The 16,926-nt window shown below is 37.6% G+C and overlaps 2 protein-coding genes across 2 annotated transcripts; both read right to left on the reverse strand.

Moving 5' to 3' along the window:
- Nucleotides 1-2: 2 nt before the first annotated feature.
- On the reverse strand, nt 3-10,244 carry si:ch73-181m17.1 (uncharacterized). The gene is made up of 12 exons (XM_056245462.1): nt 10,160-10,244; nt 9,420-9,797; nt 9,264-9,323; nt 5,376-5,801; nt 4,728-5,117; nt 4,579-4,644; nt 2,457-2,852; nt 1,888-2,289; nt 1,508-1,549; nt 1,227-1,354; nt 61-339; nt 3-11 (listed from the first exon to the last, which is right to left on the reverse strand). The coding sequence occupies exons 1-12, from the start codon at nt 10,242-10,244 to the stop codon at nt 3-5; spliced, it is 2,661 nt and encodes an 886-aa protein (XP_056101437.1).
- A 1,723-nt stretch (nt 10,245-11,967) lies between these two features.
- On the reverse strand, nt 11,968-13,823 carry LOC130080166 (uromodulin). The gene is made up of 3 exons (XM_056245463.1): nt 13,757-13,823; nt 12,522-12,929; nt 11,968-12,383 (listed from the first exon to the last, which is right to left on the reverse strand). The coding sequence occupies exons 1-3, from the start codon at nt 13,782-13,784 to the stop codon at nt 11,968-11,970; spliced, it is 852 nt and encodes a 283-aa protein (XP_056101438.1). The 5' UTR covers nt 13,785-13,823.
- Between the last annotated feature and the right edge of the window lie 3,103 nt (nt 13,824-16,926).

Here is a 16,926-nt window from a genome sequence, read left to right on the forward strand (position 1 = left end):
TCTCAAATATGCTATAAAAAAGAACAAGAAGATTTTACAAAACCAGATTGGGTTACTTACGGTTCCAGAATATGGGTAATATGCTACTCTGTCCCACGTTGCAACAAAGACCCACGTAGCAGAAAAGCTCAGGTCAGGGAAGTATTGGTTAATGTCCTGTGTGGCGTCTGTAAGGACACTTCCAGAGGTGTACTGATTATACGAAATGACACCATTGCCACGATTATCAATGTCTGTCCAGAATGGAGCAATGATGTCTCTCCCACCATAACCTGGGAATTGGTATGGAATGTAGCTGTACCACGGCCAATCAAATGTCAAGTATCCATTGTTGTTGATCTGAAATAAGGATAATGTTTCCATGGACACAATACTTTTACCATGCTTATCCAGACAAGCAGAAACAGAGCCATCATTTACTACAAACTATAATTTTTTCTTTTATTAAGTTATACATGTAAAGTAAGAGTTAGAAATAGACTAAAATGAGAGTGTTAAAGTTTGCAATATTGATGAGTAAGCGGAAGAGAAGGGAAAGAAATGCTGCGTCATGGCATTGATGCTCTGGGAATGGCTTCAGCGTGCGCTGGTGTCTGAAGCATGTGTGAAATCAGGTGAGGTGACTAAGAGTATAGCGTATGGCATCCCCCTTGTTGAAAACATTTTCAAAAAGCATCCTCTCTGTAACCCCCCACCCCACTATCCCCATAAGATTAACAGTGTTGTGTATTACGTAACATTTATGTTAATTACATTTTAAAATTCATTATAGAAAAATTAACGAACTATAAATAACAGCGTTTGAACAATCAGAACTCAATATTGTAACTTGTTGTGCACACTCAAACAAGCTTTCGTAATTTTTTGCTCTTGTTCAAAATGTAAAAAAAAAAAAAAAAAAAAAAACTATGTTCATACTACACTGAAAGGAAGGGACGTGCAATCAGGATGTACAATTTAGACAAAAAAAAATTACACTGAAACAGACATGCAGCCTCTGAAGCTGGGTATTCCCTGACGTAGGTGGCCTTTTATGGTCTTGTTGATGCGGTACTCTTTGTCACCAATAGGATTGGCGTGATTTAACATGTGCTTTAGACTCCGGGCACACTGAAGAGTTCCCATAGCGTCAACATGACACAACGTTCCCTTGAAATGGAACTATTACGAAAATCATTTATAACTCACTGTGAATGCCAAGGTTAAATAAAATCAGATTTTCTTACATATACTTGGTTGTATGCCTGTCCAAAAAATATGAACTGTTGCTGAAGGAAGATCACTGGTGAAATTCCATCATCAGAACGATCATTCTCTGTGTCTTCAGGTCCAAATGGATAAAATGTTCCAGGAACTGTGGTATAGTCAGAAACATGTGGTATTGTTGGGCAATAAAGCTCACACAGCAGATCACATTTATTATTGAGATAATTAGTAGACAATTTAGCTATTTATTTATTTTACCATGTGATGTCACATTATGTTTTATTTTATTGTGTTAAAATACCTGAAGAATTACTTGATCTTGTAGTATTTGTGGTGCTAATTTCTGTAAACATAAAAAAAATGCATACTGTAATATTTATATTGGTCCAATGACCATCATATTTTTAAAGCATACACAAAAATTAATGAGGATATTTACCACTAGTACTTCTACTATTACTGCTGCTGCTACTAATAATAATGATTTTTATGAAAAATGTATGTGGCTGAGCAATGGTAAGTAACTTTCCAGTTTCCAGTATCATAATTATCAGAAAATGAAAGAGCAGATTTATATATATATATATATATATATATATATATATATATATATATATATACTCTTTAGCCACAGTGGAAAAACATTCTTAAAAATGAGACATGCTTTAAACCCCAAAATACCTGCACAATAAGCAGAGCAGAAGAGTGGCCTGACAAACTCATACACATAATAGTTTCCTGGACAAGCTTTGACTTGTATGGGATGAGACTTGTAACCACAGCAGTCGTTCCATGTGGAACTGCAGACTTTCCTGGTGACCTCTCCATCTTCTAGCTGTGGGTGAGGGCCGTTGAGCCACAGTGGGTGATAAGTGCCACACATGCCATAACCAACACATGACTCTGGCATCTGGGCACTCTGACCATTGTAGAGCAACCTGTACCAACCATTCCAGTTGGCATTATAATCACATATTCCATAGTGATTATATTTATTGTCGTATGGGCTGGTGGTGGCTCTCCAGGGTTCATCCAGACTGTTATAGTTGTAGCAAGGGTCAGCACTTGGAGTGGTGAAAACAACTGTTTAAGGAACAGTAAAAAATTTGCTAAGATTTTCTTCAAAAACAAACACAAATCCTTTCCACAGCAAATACAATAATCTTTAGGTCTATAAATGCAGTATTTATATCAAAGCTCACAATTTAACTCATAATAAGTAAGTAAAACACATAGGAGAATGGCTGTACCTGCACAATAAGCAGGGGCTGGGATCAATGGCTTTGGCCTTGTAAATTTGTAGACATAGTAATTTCCAGGACAGGCTTTGACTTGGATTGGGTCAGATCTGTAGGAATTGCACTGGTCATTAACAGAGCCGTAGACGTCACGAGTAACAACTCCATCTTCCAGCTGAGGATGAGAGCCATCAAGCCACAGAGAACTATAACCTCCACATGACATATAACTGAAACACCACTCAGGCATCTGAGCACTCGATCCATTAATGAAAAGACGATACCAGCCATGCCATTCAACTAAAGTGTCATCATATCCATATTGAGACCAATAATTAAATGTGCTTCTCCAGTTGTTGTCAAGAATGTTGTAGGTGTAACATGGGTCATGATCTGTGTTGATAGCATCTGATGAGACAGAAATGGATGAAATGTAATGTGTAAAATGTACCTTAATCCTTTCATTTCACAATAATGGGAGATATTTAAGCCATGGATACACCATGTGACTGTACTAGCATTGCTAAAATTCATAAAAAGCGTCATGAAATATTTAAGAAAGGAACAGTGAAAACTGAGACTGTCACTAGGCTTTCCTGATTTGACATTAGGTTTCATCTAAGCTACATTTAATGTGTCAGTTAGTGACACTGGCCATTTAGCTAATACTCTTGCTTGTCCTGTTTAGTACAGACATTGCATTAGGAGAGGGGAAGCAGGAAAGCAGGAGCATTCGCAGGGACTGCTTATTTGAATAGCCACTTTGAAAAAGCGAGCTGTGATTGGCAACATTAACAACAGTCAAAATATATGTGAGACTACCTTGTACTGAACGCGATAAGCTCATTATTAATTCCTCCTAACATTTGATTTAAGGAATGCTATAATTTTCATTAATGTCTACAGTGACTGGGAGGGAACATGTTCGGTTCACTTAGTTTTGTTGTGTCCACAGCCTATTAATTCATGGGAACGTGATAATATGTCCTGGCCACAAGATCATTTTTGTCGAGATAACGACATCCTTATGTGATGGCCACGCGATGTGAAGTCGTGACCTTAAGATCCTCTGTCATAGACAGTCATAGACTTGCCATAGACAGCATTCGAATAACAGTCTGTTATTAGCAATACATGTTAAAAGAATAGAACATAAAATAATATAGACCTACAAGAAAATAGTTTTATATATCCCATCCCAGTCTTTTAAATCACTGATCTTTTTTATATATATTTTTATTTTACATTGTTATTATTATTATTGGTTATATTTATTATGAATTATGTGTTTGTTTTTTCCCCCTTTATTTCATGTATGCCTTTTACCTAATTAATGTTCCTATATTATGTTTACTTAAAGTATATATTTTGTAAATACTGTAAATGATCATGAAAATAAAGTTTTTCCTTTATGCCTGTATTTCTGTAGGCTACGCCAGTATGTGACGATACATTAGCGTCTGTTTTCATTTACAAATGTATAGATAAGCTGGTGCTCGTAAGAACATTTGAATGAAGTTTGGATAGTTTGTTGTTATTACTAGGCTAATGTTAAAAAATAATATTTAAGCTGCAATATATATAAACATATATATTGTTCCAACATCTTCTGCCATTGATGGCTTCCAGTGTCCCTCCGACTCCTCAATGGAGTTGAGTTATCACCAACCATCTGCCTCCGATGGCTTTCGGTAAGACACCAGCCTGCATCCAAGGACCTAGTGTCCCATACTCACGCCTGAGTGTGTGCCTAAACTCACCGTCTCAATTCCCAATTCTCTCAACTCCTCAAACCAGACAGCCTAACCAAAAATAAATAAAATCTTACAACCTGAATCACTAAATTCAGGGCGCCCCTGTCTGAATGGAAGAGTCAGAGACACAGGATGATGTTACCTCAACAAAATGATCTCATGGCCAGGACATATTATCACGTTCCCACAAATTAATATCTCGTGGGCAGGACCTGTTATCACGTTCCCACAAGTTAATATGTCATGGCCACGACAAAACTAAGTAAACCGAACATGTCCCCTCCCGGTCACCGTACATTTCACTTAATGCATTAAAGACAAAAAAAGATGTTATGTTTAGTGATCTTTGAACAAAAGAAAAAATACTTTGAAAAACCTACTCATGCTGGATCCAATAATTGTAGCTGGACTTGTAGAGGTAAAATCCCTTGATATAGTGCTGTCATCTGAAACCAGGGAATTTTAAGAGATTAGTGAAATAATATAAATATTGTGAATAATTCAAAAAAGTAATACAGAATAATAGTACCTGTGCAGTAGCCTGAACAAAAGTGTGAAGGTGCCCTTACAAATTCATAGACATAGTAATCTTCCGGACAAGCTTTGACTCTGATGGGTATTGATTTGAAATTGCAGCAGCCATTCCATGTGCTTCCACAGACCTCCCTGGTCACCACTCCATCTTCTATCTGAGGGTGAGGACCATTGAGCCACAGACTTTTATCTGTGTTACAGCTGTATGCTCTAACACAGCTCTCTGGCATGCGGATGTTCATTCCATTGTAGAAAAGCCTGTACCAGCCGCTCCAGGAGAAGTTTTCATCACAAATCCACAATCCACTTTCATTCGTGGCTCTCCAGGGACGATCCAGAGATTTATAGTTGGAACAAGGATCATTGCTGATGTTGTTGAAAGCAACTGTTAAAGAGAAAAAGGCTGTTAATAATCATGGTTTATGGTATTTATATTATAAAATAATATTATTTTGAAAAGTGCATAATGGTGATATCTATTTAACTGGTTAAAACATCCATGATCAATAAAAAGGTTCAACATTCAACTTCCAATACATTTGTATATGTACAGGGAGTAAAGTTAAGCAGTACCAAAGTATTAATCTTTCATATAGGGAATAATAAATGTAATCTATACAAAACACACAAGTTAAAAATGCACCTGCACAGTACGTAGGCCGAGGGATTGACACATCGGGTTTGGTGAGTTTATAGACGTAATAATCTCCTGCACATGCTTTGACTTGGATGGAGGTGGATGTATAGTAGCCACATTGAAAGGAGTTCCACCGCCACCACCACCACGATCCTAACGACAAAGTTCCCGAGACTTCACGGGTCACCACCCCATCCTCAAGACGGGGATGAGAACCATTGAGATACAGTCCAGTATCACCACCACATCCTGTGGTACTCACACACCACTCAGACATCTGAGCAGTTTTTCCATTCAAATACAGTCGATACCAGCCATTCCATTCAACAAGAGTGTCATCATGGCCATAGTAATTGTAGGTCTGATGCAAGTCTCTCCACTGATCATCAAGAATATTATAACCAGAGCATGGGTCAGAGCTGGGAGTTGTTGCTTTTAGGAGAAGAGTGTCAAGAGAAAAAAAGAGACAGCAAAGGGAGGTATTTTTACTTTACAGATACTGTCACAAATGTCGTATTAATTGTAATTGCTTTTCTATACTGCTAAGTTTCTCGCATTTCTTAAATAAAAATGACTGCAAAGAACACTGATTATTTGATTACTTTTGTTGTTATGATTTCCTTAATAAAGTTTATTTTTAATGGTCTTTAAATGTGTACTGTAGATGGTGGTTTGCACATTTCACTTTTTTATATCTATCAATTTTACCAACAGACACAGCCACTGTTGCATTATACAGATCTGCCTATGCATTCAACCAAAAAAAAAATAGTTCAAACAGGACACACAATGAAGTACAGTCATTTTTGATGCTCTGTGGCATGATGAACACTGGTTAATTAACAAAGACACACAGTACACAGATACACTGTAAACTTATACATAGGGAAATGCAGATATGTTTACCTGCACAGTAGACCCCATGGCAGAAATTTGGTCTAACAAACTTATAAACTCAAAACTTTACCTCGGCTTGTAATGGATTCTATGGGTGTTAGTGTCACTGTTGTTTCAGATGTTGTTGTAGATTCAGATGGCGACCTTGTAACTTCTGTTATAAAGTAAAAATAATAATTAAATGTCAATCATTTTAAAACACAACCTAAAATACAAATGACCAAAGCATATTAGGAAATCTACCTGCACAGTAAGATAAGGTTTGTAGATACACATGTAGTAAGTACAAACTTGATACACTTTATTTTACCTAGCTTATACCTGTGTAATATTCTGTAAATTTAATGTAATTAAGAAGCTACTGCATATATTTAAGCTGTGAACTAGTGGGTTAATTCAGATGGATAAGGTAGATACACATGAAGTGCACTTAAGTACAACTTTGATACACTTTATTTTATATTACATCCGTGTAACAGCCTACAGAAGGTACAAAATGAACATGTGTAACTGCAGGCTTTTTTCACACTGTAGTAACATATTTAAGTACTTGTTACATTGAGTAGTACAAGTACTTTCTTATATAATTACATTGTACCAAGTCGGTAACACGAATGTAACCGACTCGGCCTGTTGCATATGTGTAGCAGTAGCTGCCTATTGCATGTGTGTAATTACAATCTGTAAGTACAGGCTGTTCCATAACTTAATTATATGTTAATTACATTTTGTTACATGTTATTACAACGTCTACTACTAAGCAATTAATTACGTAATTACTCTGTATCACGGACACCGTAAAATAAAGTGTTACCGATTTCGGTTACGTCCTTTGCTGTTTTATTAATTTAAAAAAAGTTGCATAGTGTAGCTTTAATTATTAATATTGTTACTATTTATTAACAATTACTCAAATTTCCTTTTCCTGTTAAGTATGTTAAATTCAAGATTGTACATTCCATTCTGATATGTCAGAATGGTAACCCAGAGACACAAATACACTTGTTCCTCGTTTTCCAATTATACAGATCTTTACGGTGGCCGAGAAAGCTCAACGCGCTGCAACTGAAGAAAACACATGCAAATAGAAGAAAACGCATGCAAATAAAAATAAAAAAAACACATGCAAATAGAAAAAAACGCATGCAAATAGAAAACACCCCCGCAAATTAAGAAAACATCTTCATCAATTTCACAACACACATGAGCTCCAAATACTCACAACACCACCCAAATACAGAAACGCGCTGCAAATAACACGGACCACAACGGAAATGTTTCCAGGGGAACCAAATAAGTGACGAACCTGGCTGGGACGTGCTGGAATCATAGACAGTATAAGAAGTGGACAGAGCCATCTCATTGGAACTCAGTTGAGACAGTTGAAGCCCATTTTTAGCGATTTTTGAGCACTTCCGTTCCTGACGCGCAGACTCAAACCGACTCAAACTAAGCTTGATGACGTGAGCAACCTGTCTGACAGACGTTAATCTTCTAGTAGCTGTGCGTGAAAATTGCCAACGTTAATCTTGCAGAGACGGGGAACTTGAGTAAAGAGTTATTTGGCGTGAGTGAGCAGGAGTCAGTATTCCGTTGCTTTTATGGACTCATTATCTATGGGCTTCTCCCTTGACGGGACGTCCCCCCGATTGCCTGCGAGCTTCTCCTCCTGTCTGTACGGTAATTTCGCGACAGAGAGTCGAGTGGTTATGACGCAATCGTTAGCCTATTTTTACTAAAACTGTTTCTACGGGGCCATAATGTAACACAGAAGGTAATGGAGCCATTTATACATTGTCGTGTTTCTTTAGAAATAAATAATGGACAAATGGAGTCTTTAAACGCCTCAGATGTAAAGTTATTCGCTGTCAAAGTGACGCCAAAATGAATGGGAGTCAATGGAAATGCTAACGCAAGTGAAGTTCTGCTACAAGATGGCGGCACCCGGCCGGCTTCAACTTCCGGTCGATGGATTACCCCCTTGGCTGGAATAGATATCCATAAATCTATGCGTGCTGGTGCTATACAGCTTAAAATTCTACTTTATGTATTTATTTATTTTTGCAAAACATACAGAGATTACATTATGACATACACCTTGTATACAATATACAAAATGTATTAACAATATGTTCAATGTCATCAGAATACAAATGAGAAAAGAACAATGAGCTGAAAACTAAAATAAATAAGTAAAAAAGATAGAGAGGAAGAACATGAAGAAAAGATATTTATCTTTCATCAGTTACACTGTACAAATTGTTTCATGTTATGTTTAAATTTTCATAAAGAAAAGTTTCATAAGAAATGTAAGGTAATGTAGGGTCCAAAGTTTTAAAGTTGAGACACACATACATGCATATTTTAAAAGCTTTTTTGTAAAGTAAACATAAAAATGTATTTGCAACCGTTATGTTAACAGCATTATATTTCTGTGGTATAAGAACAGCTCTTCAGCTGATGGACACCGTGCTGCGTTGTCATGGGAACATCCCAAGTGAAAATAATGGGGAATTACGTTGTCTTTCATTGCTCTTTCATCAAGTGCGTTCCACATGGCTATAATGGCACACTAGAGCCCTGCTCACTCCAAAGGCCCACTTTAAGGGCTCTGCCGTCTGCCCTTCGAAGGGAGTATGGCATAGGGAAGCTCACGAGCAATAAGCACGTCCCAGCCAGGTTCGTCACTTATTTGGTTCCCCTGGAAACATTTTTTGTTGTGGTCTGTTATTTGCAGCGCGTTTCTGTATTTGGAGCGTATTCTGTATTTTGTTGTGAAACTGATGATGATGTTTTTTTTAATTTGCAGGTGGTTTTTTTTCTATTTGCACGCGGTTTTTTCTACTTGCATGTGTTTTTTTTCTATTTGCACGCGTATTTTTCTATTTGCATGTGTTTGCTTCAGTTGCAGCGCACTGAGCTCTCTCGGCCACCGTAGATCTTCCTAAAGTTAGACAAAAAAAAAGTGTCTACGAAGGACAAAGAAGATTACATTACCAGTTGGGGTGGTCTGTGGCGTGACAGTTGTACTGATGATGGTATTATTCCTCACAACATCTGAAAAATTTTAGATGAATATTAGTCACATACCACAACAACAACAACAACAACAAAAAACACTACATATGCAAGGGTGAATGTAAATATATTTACCTGCACAGTATGCCACAAAGCAGAACACTGGGTTGATGAACTCATATACATAATAATTGCCAGGGCAGGCTTTCACTTTCATTGGATTAAATTCATAATTGCAGCAGTCATTGTTCCAGTGGCCGCAGACATGTCGGGTGACAACCCCGTCCTCAACTCTTGGGTGTTGACCATTAAGCCACAGTGGAGCAACAGTGCCACAGCTGAACTGATCAGCACATGTTTCTGGCATCTGAGCATTTTGACCCTCAATGAGGAGACGATACCAGCCAACAAAATTAACATTAGCATCACAATTGTATGAATAGTGATAGTTGGTTGCTCTCCAAGGCTCATCTAGGGCTGTGTAGTTGTAGCAGGGATCAATGCGGACAGCCTCTGTTACGAAAAAAAAACAAAGAATAAGAATGAATTTATTATTCATTATAATTTACTTATTTCATTTTACTCTATTAACTCCTATATTGACATTTGGACAAATTGTAAAAAATAAATTCGAAGCTGTACAAAATCTTTACACTTAAACTTATGAAATTATACATACACACACAAGCAACTAGTTCCTGTGCAGACTTTCATGTCCAACTACACATAATATTTACATATTCATATTTAATTTTACTGTATGACAAATTTGGCATGAAATCATCTGAAAATTTCAAACACTATTTTATCTACAGTCTTTATACTGACACAACCACACCCACATCAAAACATTAACAGTCAGTAGAGGTCATTACCAGCCAAGGTTGTCTCTGGAGTGACAGTAGGATTGTTGATGCTAATGTTCCTGACTTCTGCAAAACATTTAATAAATATTAACATTTAATTTATATATTAGATACAAATATCAATTACATATGTACAAAAGGCATGTTAATGTATTTACCTCCACAGTATGCCAAAAACAGACAGATTGTCTAACAAACTCACAAATGTAATACAATACACAAACAAATACATTGGTGAATGCAAATTATGCTTACCTGCACAATAGGCCAAATAGCAGAAATTTGGTCTAACAAGCTCATAGACGTAGTAATTTCCTGGGCAGGCTTTAACATTAATAGGATTGGATTGGAAATAGCAGCAGTCATTGCTCCAGTGACCGCAGACACCTCGAGAGACCACTCCATCCTCGACTCGTGGATGAGGACCATTTATCCACAGTGGAGCATGAGTGCCACAGCTTAGCCGATCAACACATGTGTCTGGCATCTGAACACTCTGGCCCTGAATGAAGAGACGATACCAGCCGACCCAGTTGACATAAGCGTCACACATCAAATTGAAAGTATATCGATTGTCTGTTGCTCTCCAAGGATTGTCCACTGTGGTGTAGCTATTGCAGGGGTCAAAGGGGAGGGCTGTGAGAAAAAAGGTAAAAATTAATAATTAAAATTACTAGACTACATATTTTACACTTGTGGCTTTGGAATCTACCAAGTGGAGTAAAAAAAAGGGTTTTTTTCAGACTCACTTACATGAGTTTTAAAGGGATAGTTCACATCAAAATGAAAATTTCTGTATGAATTTCCTTCTTCTGCTGAACACAAAGGAAGATATTTTGAAGAATGTCAGTAACCAAACAGTTAACTGGACCCATTGACTTCCATAGGAAAAAAGAAATACTATGGAAGTCAATGGGTCCAGTTAACTGTTTGGTTACTGACATTCTTCAAAATATCTTCCTTTGTGTTCAGCAGAATAAAGAAATTCATGCAGGTTTGAAACAACTTGAGGGTGAGCATATGATGACAGAATTTTCATTTTGAAGTGAACTATCCCTTTAAGTTATACACAGAGAATTGTAGAGCATCTCTTTATTTAGAAATGACAAACCAGTCGAGCAGCCAACGAATCTACAAACAAGTTTTGCGTGATGGTGGCAATGATGTAACTCCAACTGGAGTTTGTATTTCACTGTACCTCAGCACCGTACCGCAGGCTATATTTTACGTATATTTTGAAGGATGCTAAACTATTTCACAACAAAAGAGACAAAAGTTATATGATTCTTGTGTGATCAAAAGTCGGATTCAATACATTCATCTGATTTTTATAATGCATTTTGGCTGCAAATCCCATAGTGGTAGGTAGTAGTAGTGATCTTCATGTTACATAATAAAAATGCCGTATTACAATAATGCAAGTCATTGTTGTATGTTCAGGGAATAGTTTGAGATTATGAAAAATAAAAGATAACGAAGAAAAATCCCTGCAGAGGTTGGGAAAGAAGATTAGATTATGGTTTTGAAAATTAAACCTATAAAACATAAATAAAAATAATTAGGCCGTACATAATACATACAACCCCCCCTCCCCCTCCCACTCCCAATTGCAATGTTCTAGGAAAACTGTTTCTTTTTTTTCATTAGGAAAAGTGCAATACCTCACCTGGGTCACTGACAGGCTCAGTAATAGATTGTAGGGGTGGGATTGCCACTGCTGTTGTAGATGATGTTGTAGACGCAGATGGGATATTAAGGCTTGTGACATCTGGTACCAGGGAATTTTTTTACATTAAAGACCATCATTTTTAAACAAATCATAAAAAAATGATGAAAATATGTTTACCTGCACAGTAAGATGCACACAATATTGGCCTGAGAAACTCATACACATAATAATTTCCTGGACAGGCTTTGACTTGTATGGGATGAGACGTGTAACCACAGCAGTCGTTCCCTGTGGAACTGCAGACTTTCCTGGTGACCACTCCATCTTCTAGCTGTGGGTGAGGGCCGTCGAGCCATAGTGGGTTCTCTGAGCCACACCACGCATAACCAACACAGGACTCTGGCATCTGGACACTCTGACCATTGTAGAGCAGCCTGTACCAGCCATTCCAGTTGACATTATAATCACACATAGCACTGAATAAATAATTGTCAGTGGCTCGCCAAGGCTCATCCAGACTGGTGTAGTTGTGGCAGGGATCAGTATTTGGAGTGTTGAATGTAACTATAGTGAAATTATAAAGGGTGCATTATATGTATTGTGAAATAAATAATTCCAAGACTACTCGATTAATACCATTTTAGCATTAACAAGTCTGTAAATGCAGTTGTCATATGAAAGGTGATAATAGAATAACTGTACCTGCACAATATACAGGCACTGGGATTGATGGCTTTGGCCTTATAAATTTGTAGACATAGTAATTTCCAGTACAGGCTTTGACTTGGATTGGGTCAGATCTGTAGTAACTGCACTGGTCATTAACAGAGCCGTAGACGTCACGAGTAACAACTCCATCTTCCAGCTGAGGATGAGAGCCATCAAGCCACAGAGAACTAAAACCTCCACATGACAGATAACTGAAACACCACTCAGGCATCTGAGCACTCAATCCATTAATGAAGAGCCGATACCAGCCATGCCATTCAATACGAGTGTCATCATATCCAGATATGTATCCATACATATCCCAGTAATTGAGTGTGCTTCTCCAGTAGTTATCGAGAATGCTGTAGTTGTAGCATGGATCATAATCAGTGTTGATGGCAGCTGATGAGACCAAACAAAATAAGTTACGTCATTTCAAATCCTGACAGTTTGGTACCAGTGAGGTTCTTACACATATATAGGCTAAACTACTCCAGATGTAGTGTCTATTCACGGACAGCAAGGAAAAGCAATGCTAAATACAAATCAAATCCAACTTTGCATCATTGTGGTGCAAATTCATGTCACTTGAAGCTGAAAAACCACTGCACTACCCTGTGGTTACAAGGTTTTGTCATTTTCATGACTCTAAGGCCCATTCAAACCAAGAACAATCACTATAAGAATGATAAATAGGCTATATTAATGTCTATACTGATGGACTATAATGTATTTACTTTAAAGCAACTACAAAACTAAAACACTGCTGCAAACCTATCCACAGCGCACACATGAATGGATTGTGATCAGCTGTCAGTGTCCATCAGCTGGGTGGAGAAACAATTGTTACAGTATGAAAGTGGACCCAACCCACATTCCTCTGTCATTATAATATGATAGGTGTGGTATGGTCTCCTCTAATCTATTAGAGTTAGAATGATTTTCTCTTAGAATTAATTGACATGTTTTCTGTGGAACATAAAAGAAGATATTTTCAGAAACATCTAAGTGTTTTTTTCCATGCAATGCAAGTTGGTGGTTATCAAAACTGTTTGGTTACAAACATTCTTCAAGATATCTTCTTCTGTGTTACATAGAAGAAAGAAATGAATACCGAATACGAATGTTTTTAGGTAAACTATCCTTTGAAGGTAGAACATTAGTAGAAAAGAAAAAGTGTCTAATTTCAATGTGCACGATTGATTATTTGATAGTATTTAGCAACCTACACATGGTAAGGCTGGATTCAGTAATCATAGCTGGACTTGCAGTGGAAGCTGTCTGGGATAGTGTGCTGATATCTAAAAAGAGGGTATAAATGAAGACATTAGTGAAAATGAAAGTTCACATAACATACACTATAAAAAGCTGGAAAAAACACAGTACCAGTGCAGTATGCTGAACACCCATATTGTGGCTTCACAAGTTCATAGACATAGAAATCGCCTGGGCAAGCTTTGATTCTGATGGGGGAGAATCGATCATCACAGCAGCCATTCAAAAGACTCGCCCCACAAATCTCCCTGGTCACCACTCCGTCCTGTATCTGAGGATGGGAACCGTTGAGCCACAGACTGATGGCCGTGTTACAGCTGTCTCCACTAACACAGCTCTCTGGCATTCGGATGTCCATCTCATTGTAGAAAAATCGGTACCAGCCGCTCCAGGAGAAAGAGCCATCACAAATCCACAATCCAGTTTCATTCGTGGCTCTCCAGGGACGATCCAGAGATTCATAGCTGGAACAAGGATCTACACTGATGCTGCTGAAAACAACTGTCATGAAGGAAAGGGTTAGTGAAAGGAGCAACATGTGTGAGAGCAGTGTCCATTCTACACTGAGATAGAGTTTTTTCTGTGTTGAACGTTCATTTAGAAATTTTAATATTGTATCCTTAATATACTTAATATTGTTTTTAATACTTCATTTCAACATTTAGTGATTCAGCCCTATGCAAAGAATGGTGGAAACCAAAGAAAATGAATTGCCTATTAATTCTATGGTGTTAGAATAGTTGCATTATTCCAAATAAATAGACTGAGATATTCACAAAAATTAATTACATTTACAAAAAGATTAAGATCCACAAATACATGTAAAGAATTTAAAAAAAAATGAATGAAATTCACAAATAAATAAATTGTGTTTTTAATTTTTTGTACAAATGTGTTTTGTCACGAACAACTCTGCCTCTCAAAACTGGAGACCCCGCTCAAATTGTCGGCTTGCTGCGCCATTCCCCACCTATGGACTGGATACGGGCACCATTTATGCTCCAGGTGAGTTCCCCATCTAGGCGAACCCTGTTGAATTCCTCCACACCCTCCGGCAGTCGGATGTGGCAGAGCGTCTGAAACCAGGCCTAACACTCATATGCATTGGTAAAACCTGTGCTAGGCTGGGTCCCATATGTTGTGATCCCTATGGCGACCCCATATGTGTTTTCTTCTGTGGTATGGCTCCCTGCCTGTGTCTTTCCCATGGCAGAGCCCGCTCTGCCGTCACTGAGCGGTGTTGTCTCCCCCCTACATAGGCCAGAGATACTTCAGTGACATTCGATATGTTGTCCTGCCCTGAACGGCCAGTCCATATGTGTAACTTCCACATTATACCTCCCTACGGGTAGAATGTGGCTTCCGCGCTGGAAGGTGGCAGCAATAGGTGGCGTGTTACTTGGGATCCCAATACTTCGGCACGTTGACGTGAGTAAAGCGTGACCGACTTATAGGGAATGTCTTGGTTATGTATGTAACCCTCGTTCCCTGAAGGAGGGAATGAAGACGTACTTCCTGTCACCACCATTGTTGGACCACCGCTGACGCCGGGCTCCTCAGCAAAAAACCACAACACGAGACATAACTTACAGATAATACAATACACATTTATTGTTGACCTTATGGTGTCTGCGTGTGTTTATCGAGGGATATGGGGGAAGGATGCAGTAATGGTGGGGATATGTGTGCGTTATGTATGCAACTAGAGCATTAACCTGACCGTTGTGTGCAGCCGAGTGTAGGGAAAACAAGAAAACGGGTGGATAGTGGTGCAAGGGGTGCAAAATGAATCTGTTCCCGCCCCGAGTGTAATGCAAAACATGATTGGTCAGTGTGGCCGGTATCTGATTGGCTTGAGTAAACGGTGGGTGGAGTCAACTTTATTTGTGGATTTGTCTACACGTCTTGATGCTAGAAGTTTTTCACAATCCACAAATACGTGCTGTGATCTACAAATGCACTAAAAGCCATCCACAAATGCACAGGAAGTGATTCACAAATGAATGCCATGTATAACACATTGTGACGTAACAGATTTGTAAAAAAAGGCTATTTGTGAATTGTATTCCTATTTTTAACCCTTTGTTTATTTGTGAATATTAATTTTTTTTTTTTTTTGGAATAATGCAACAATTCTACCCATCTATAATTCAGTTGAATAATCCATTTGTGTTCGGAATACATGAATCAAGTAAACTCAGTTTTACATAATGAACAGAATGAAATTAAGTTATGACAAAATGTTCTACAATTGTGTTGCTATAGCTCATTTACTAAGTAAATTGAACAATCAGAATTTTTTCTAGATTGAAAAAAAAAACACTGGTGGAAAAATACATTCACAAACTAATTAAGTAATTGTATTATTGAAAGAATCAATCTGATCACATTATACTGGCAGGAAATGAATGCCACGTATAATTCATTGTTTTTATTTTTTAGATGATGAGTGACATGTCAGCATTAATTCTTTCTGGATGAAGAGATATTGTGGGGGCCACAAGACTAATGCTATTTTATAATTTTCTTGAAGTGTGCAGCCTACTAAGCTTGACATACACATTTTTGTTTGCAGTGCAAATGTGAAAAAAGCTAAAAATGCAGTAAATTGTGTTCAAGTGTTGGAAACACAATTTTACTTTGTTTACAAGTAAAGGATTAAAAGAGCAAAAATGAAGGATAATTCATGACGAAGTGCATTGTTATAAAACTCTTACCATTAATCAACAGGAGAAGTGACACACACAATGAGATTAGAAATCTCATTGTGGCAGACTGCTCCCGAAGATGTCAAAGTGATCTGTAAAATGAACAAAGTTTATTCACACACACACACACTCTGACTTATACACTATATAGTGATCTCACATTTGGACACTTAACACAATTGAAAATGTGTAAACGTCTTTGCATTTTATAACAAAATATCAGTATTCTGATATTTTGTTATAAAATGCAAAGACGTTTACACATTTTCAATTGTGTTAAGTGTCCAAATGTGAGATAAGTGCCTCTTTTTAAAGAAAGCATTAGCACACATTTCAATGAAAAAAATTGTACAAAATAAAATTTGGTAGGGTTATGATACAATACATATTTTATTCAAAATAAGGGCAAAAAGTCA

This window comes from Rhinichthys klamathensis, unplaced genomic scaffold, assembly GCF_029890125.1.
Source record: "Rhinichthys klamathensis goyatoka isolate OS25496 unplaced genomic scaffold, OSU_Roscu_1.1 h1tg000030l_1, whole genome shotgun sequence".
Taxonomy (NCBI): domain Eukaryota; kingdom Metazoa; phylum Chordata; class Actinopteri; order Cypriniformes; family Leuciscidae; genus Rhinichthys; species Rhinichthys klamathensis.

Coding starts and splice junctions, on each gene's coding strand:
- si:ch73-181m17.1 (XM_056245462.1), bottom strand. CDS start 10,244: ATGTTAATATTTATTAAATGTTTTGCAGAAGTCAGGAACATTAGCATC. Junction 5,802..9,263: donor GCCACAGACCACCCCAACTG/GTAATGTAATCT, acceptor TTCTCCTAAAAG/CAACAACTCCCAGCTCTGAC. Junction 1,550..1,887: donor CTGCTCTGCTTATTGTGCAG/GTATTTTGGGGT, acceptor TTATGTTTACAG/AAATTAGCACCACAAATACT.
- LOC130080166 (XM_056245463.1), bottom strand. CDS start 13,784: ATGATTACTGAATCCAGCCTTACCATGT. Junction 12,930..13,756: donor TGAATCCAGCCTTACCATGT/GTAGGTTGCTAA, acceptor TGGTCTCATCAG/CTGCCATCAACACTGATTAT. Junction 12,384..12,521: donor AGTGCCTGTATATTGTGCAG/GTACAGTTATTC, acceptor ATTTCACTATAG/TTACATTCAACACTCCAAAT.